At 47.6% G+C, this 5,174-nt stretch overlaps 3 protein-coding genes across 3 annotated transcripts; all 3 read left to right on the forward strand.

Moving 5' to 3' along the window:
• Window positions 1-1,228: 1,228 nt before the first annotated feature.
• Window positions 1,229-1,840, forward strand: TEOVI_000400200 (LicD family, putative; the record flags this gene model as incomplete). The annotated part of the gene is made up of 1 exon (XM_067226823.1): window positions 1,229-1,840. The coding sequence occupies one exon, from the start codon at window positions 1,229-1,231 to the stop codon at window positions 1,838-1,840; it is 612 nt and encodes a 203-aa protein (XP_067082924.1).
• A 180-nt stretch (window positions 1,841-2,020) lies between these two features.
• On the forward strand, window positions 2,021-3,028 carry TEOVI_000400300 (Programmed cell death protein 2, C-terminal putative domain containing protein, putative; the record flags this gene model as incomplete). The annotated part of the gene is made up of 1 exon (XM_067226824.1): window positions 2,021-3,028. One exon carries the CDS (start codon window positions 2,021-2,023, stop codon window positions 3,026-3,028), a length of 1,008 nt encoding a protein of 335 aa, XP_067082925.1.
• A 206-nt stretch (window positions 3,029-3,234) lies between these two features.
• Window positions 3,235-4,254, forward strand: TEOVI_000400400 (ankyrin, putative; the record flags this gene model as incomplete). Its single annotated transcript, XM_067226825.1, has 1 exon — window positions 3,235-4,254. The coding sequence occupies one exon, from the start codon at window positions 3,235-3,237 to the stop codon at window positions 4,252-4,254; it is 1,020 nt and encodes a 339-aa protein (XP_067082926.1).
• Between the last annotated feature and the right edge of the window lie 920 nt (window positions 4,255-5,174).

The following is a 5,174-nucleotide window of genomic DNA, read 5'->3' on the forward strand; positions in this document are numbered from 1 at the left end:
AATGTGTGGTTACCTAATGATCAAGCGGTCCCTCAGTGCGTTTTTATGATTTGCCGTGTTTGCGCGTGATTGCATTTTTTCCCTTTTGGTGGTGGGGTGGTGGGGAGGATCCATTCACCGAATTTAACGATTGTTGACGTCCTGCTCAACCGCAGCTAACCACTTTTATGCCGCTGAAACTAGAGAAAAAATGCTGTATCTGTCACCCAAGCCAAGTTGAGCGCCAAGAACTTCCCAATGACGTAAATGTGTGTGGGGTGGTAGTGAGTTTGCCTGCTTATTATGGGCGTGCCGCGTGTTTCCACAACGCGGAGATTTGGTGCCATGGGTGTAATCAACTTGTTGAGGGTGATGGGAAGGGACAATGTCTCATTCAGGCGGTGTAATAACAGAAGAGCGGGGAAACCATTATTGCGGCTCTCTCACATTCGCTTGTGTGTACGAACTTTCCCTCCTTTTACCAACTACTTGAAGGCACATCTTTCTCAAACCCGTCGTCGGTTTGATTGCGCAATGCGACTTGTATTTTTCGGACATGGTATTACTAATATTTGTACATTGGTTCATGAAGCCAACTAAAGGTGTCATATACCCCTTTTCACTGTGATGGTGCGTGCGTGCGTGCGATTTGAAGAAGCGCACTTGTCTGCCGTGCTTCCTTTTCGCCATTCTAGTTGAATGGTTTGCTCTCCACGACCTGAGAGAGATATGCCATTTTTCGGAGGTTGCAGCATCCACCGTTTACGCCACCAGCAGTCGCTTCTCTACCCCACCGTCGTTTTATTTATTTATTTGTTTTTTTGAGGTGGTGCAAACCTTCAGCGGCACCTTTAACGTTTTCTTTTCACTCCTTTGCCTTTTCCTATGTTGTCTAAACAGATTTGTCGTTTAAAGGTACCAGCAAAACGTTGGAGGTGCTAACCAGGAAAATCTGACACGGGGGTGGAACGAAATCAATTATGTTGCATAAGCACGTATGCACAACCCTTTTTATTTTGCACGATAACATCCCAGTACTTCACTGTGGTTAGTATTGAAGGAGTGGATGGGTTCCGATTGGTGGGGCTTCAAAAAATGAATTTAGTTTTTTTTAAAAAACTTCTTTACGCACATTAAAGGTACTTGAACCTTTTGTCATTGCCACGAAAACAAAGGTTGCGTGCACTTTTTTCGTACTGAGTCTCATTAGCTCGACGTCAAGATCTGATATCACTCGCCGCCAAATCAAATGGTGGATGTTCATCGAAAGGAAGGGGGAGGAATTGGAGTATCATGGGTACGTGCAATTGTGTTCGTGTTGTTAGTATATGTAATAAGTGTGACCGTAGATTTTTGCTACAATGTTTACTATGACAGAGAGGCAGCGTTTCAGAACGTCCTTAACTGCTCACTACAAGTGTTCAGGTCAAATAGCGTAGACTGCTGGTTGCAGAATGGTACGCTCCTCGGGTCCGCGCGTCTGGGGAGGCTGCTACTATGGGACGCTGATCTAGATATCGGGTTCGTTCAGGCGAATCATACCGAAAAACTTCAACTACTCATGAACGAATTGGATTCGAAGTGCTTTGGTGCTAGGTCGGATCGTCGACGGGGGGTCAGGAATCCACTTCTTGTGTTTAGGAAATGTACAGAAAGGATTTGCGCTGAGTTTCATGAAACGTCGATTAGCAATGGCATAGTAACCACCGGTGATGGCGCTTCTCCGCAAAGGGAGTTGTTTCCTCTTAGGACATGCACAATTGGTGATGTAGTTGCCCAGTGCCCCTATAATTCGTCGTATTACCTGAGAGAAGCATACGGCAGCGGGTGGCTGACAGCATCGCTGCTCGAATTTTTTTAGGGAGGAAATATTAGTGCTTATGTTGTTAAAGCTATATCACGCGGTTATTCTTTTAGTGAAAAAAACCATTTTTAATTTGCTAGCTCAACTAAACTTTTGTTTTCTCTGCTTGAGTCCACGCGGGTTGTTTTTGTTTTACACTTGTTGGAACGATTGTACGTACGCGCAACGAAAGTTAGGATGGCAAAGAAGGAAGTTGTCTGGCTTGGTACACCAACAGAGGCGGATGGAAGTGAACTTTCCTCACCGTTCACGTCAAGGATTGGTGGTTCAGCTGTTTTGTTTCGAGAGGCACCAACCTATAGCATTTTCAACTGTCCTAAATGTAGGAGTTCCCGGTGGGTATCACTGCTGACACAAATATATGCACCCCTGGATGTGTACGACCGTATAGTGTACGTGCTTATTTGCTCTTCCTGCAGCGAAGGAAAAGGTAGTTTCTGCTTTGCAGTCCGTTCACAGAACTTCAACCCATCTTATGTCCAGTCTTCACCTGCCCCTGTTGTTGGCGGTGGGGAAGATGAGGGCATTACATTTGTAGAAGATGGTGACTGGGGTGATGATGATCCTAAATACGTGGACGAGGGTCCCAATGAAGTATGCATTACAAACCTAACCTGTACGACGATGGCGGATGAATGTAAGGTGGGCTCGCCAACTCAATCCACTGATGTCTCTTCGGTTCTTGTGCCCCACGGGACAAAAGTTCCTGTTGAGGGTTTTTGCTATCCGTGTTTCGTGCTCAATATATTTGAAGAACCACCCAAACCGAAGCTATGCTACGGCACTGTCCCAGATCAGTTGCTCAAGGCGCAACAGACGTACGGCGAAGATGCTGTGGAAACAACCGTGGTCGAGGATGAAGATGAACCTTTGGCGGAAAAACTTCTGAGGAAGTATGTGGACCGAATAGGTAGGGTTCCTTCTCAGTGTGTCCGATGGGGGCCCGGCCAAAAGCCGCTGCGCTCTTCCCCAGCTCCGATAGTTATCCCGAGATGCCCCCGTTGCTCGAATGAAAGACGGTACGAACTACAGCTCACGTCCCCAATCATTTATTTTTTGACTAAGGGAAAAGAGGAGAAGGATCATTCTCTTCATTTTGGGAGCGTGTTGGTATACACGTGCGGTGGAAACTGCAATGTACAACCCTACTCACTGGAGCACTGTGTCGTTGAGGACGAAGTGTAGCAATTTTACTCTTGGGTATGAGGGCCTTTCGTGTTGAATGTGCTGTTAATTGAGTTGCGAATAAATATGTTTTTGCGCCACCTGTTAGCTTCCAGCTGCCCGAGAGTTTCTGGCTCCGTTTATTCGTACAGTGTGGCAAGCGCACTGACACGCATGTCTATACCTTTCCCGTCTGTTGTTAGGTAAAAACGCGACTAAACTTATAGATGGAAGCCGCCTTTGATGCAATTGACCGCCAGGACCATGGTACACTGCGTCGCACCTTGTCGTGTGGCAACGTAAATACTACGAACTCCGACGGATACACGCCACTCTACTACGCATGCATGAAGAAGGGGGTAGGTGTTAGCACCGTCAAGGAGATTCTGCAGCTGGGGGCGCAAACAGATTTAAAGGGTTCAGATCTTGAAACCCCGCTGTACATAGCGTGCTTTAACGGAAAGAGGGATGTTGCGCAGCTGCTGCTGGAAAGGGGTGCGAATCCTAATGTGGTAAATGGCGGCGGCGGAGAGACTGTCCTGCATTTGGCTTCCCGCATCGGTGACGCTGCTCTCATTGAGATCATATTAGCAAAAGGAGGTGATATTAATGCCCGTAACAGTAGGAAAGAAACTCCACTGTTCGTTGCAGCTAAAGCGGGATTTCACGAGGTCGTGTACCGCCTGCTTCGGGCGGACGCGAAGACTGAAGTTTGTGACATAGATGGGAAAAGTCCTCTCTATATTGCATCCGAAAGGAACATGAAGCACGTGGTTATTCTTCTTAAAAGCGAGGCGAAGGATCTTAATATAGCCAAAGCCGCTGCTGACGACATTCTTCGGTCGATCCCAGCACCTCTAAAAACCACGGAGGAAATTCGTGACGAGGCGGCACTGGAGGGGTCAGGTGTGTGGAAAATAAAGCATGAAGTTATGGCAAAGGAAGTGAAGAAGGAGATGAAGCCTCTTGATATTATTGAAATAGTAGTACCTCATCCCAGAGGCGACGTGCGAGACCTCCTTGGTGGCGCTGGGTCCAGGGGGCCTTGCTTGTCACTCGAAGAAGTGGGATACGACGCGCCACCAGTGGTACCTCCATCTTTGAGAAACCTCCCGCCCGTGAAGCCGCAACGCATCGGTGGAACAATGATGCGGATTGGTACCAGTATAGATACCATGGGTGTGGAGCCGGTTAGGATAGATACTGTTCCCGGTGACACCATGGAATTTTCTCTACGTAGGGATTAATATTTGTGTAAGGGACCCGGTTTTTGGTACCAATGGTTGAAACACTTTTTTATTGCTTGATTTAACTGCTGCGTCAGAGATTTTGTGGTTTGCCGAGTCATCATGTTATTTTCTTTTCCTACCTCCTTCACTTTGTAAGGTGGTTGGGGTCCCGCCCAACATTTTCCCAGGATTTCAATACCTACCTCATACAGTTGAGCCTGTTGTTTAGTTCATCATCTGAAGGGGTGTGCTTTCTTCAATATCAGCTACTCCCAAGGTGGCCTAACGATGCGTCATCTCCACACCGCAAAGATACTTCTGTTAACCGTTGTGTCATGCGTTGCAGGCTGGTGTTCTACTTGTATAGCACACGCTAACACAGGTAAAGTGGGCGAGGCACGGACATTGAAAGCAGTGCGCAGAAGCAACAGAGCACCTCGGTTTCCTGTCGAAGGCGATGGCGGCCTCCACAGAACCGATACTCAGCTCAAGACTGGCGCCCAAGGACGTCAGGAGGCGGACGAGAACAACGTGGGCCGCGGCAGCCAAGTGATGAGAGCCAAAAACCACAACGAAGAGGAGAGGGATGCAGCACACACCACCAATGGATCAGCTCGTGTAAAGCCGCCAGATGACAAGGAAACTGAGGCACAGCAACCTGATGATAATGAAACTGAGGCACAGCAACCTGATGATAAGGAAAGTGAACCACAGCAACCTGATGACAATGAAACTGAGGCACAGCAACCTGATGACAAGGAAACTGAGGCACAGCAACCTGATGATAATGAAAGTGAACCACAGCAACCTGATGATAAGGAAACTAAACCACAGCAACTTGATGATAAGGAAACTGAGGCACAGCAACCTGATGATAAGGAAACTGAGGCACAGCAACCTGATGATAAGGAAACTGAGGCACAGCAACCTGATGATAA

Source organism: Trypanosoma equiperdum (assembly GCF_001457755.1).
Source record: "Trypanosoma equiperdum strain OVI genome assembly, contig: ctg_84, whole genome shotgun sequence".
Classification (NCBI taxonomy): Eukaryota; Euglenozoa; class Kinetoplastea; order Trypanosomatida; family Trypanosomatidae; genus Trypanosoma; species Trypanosoma equiperdum.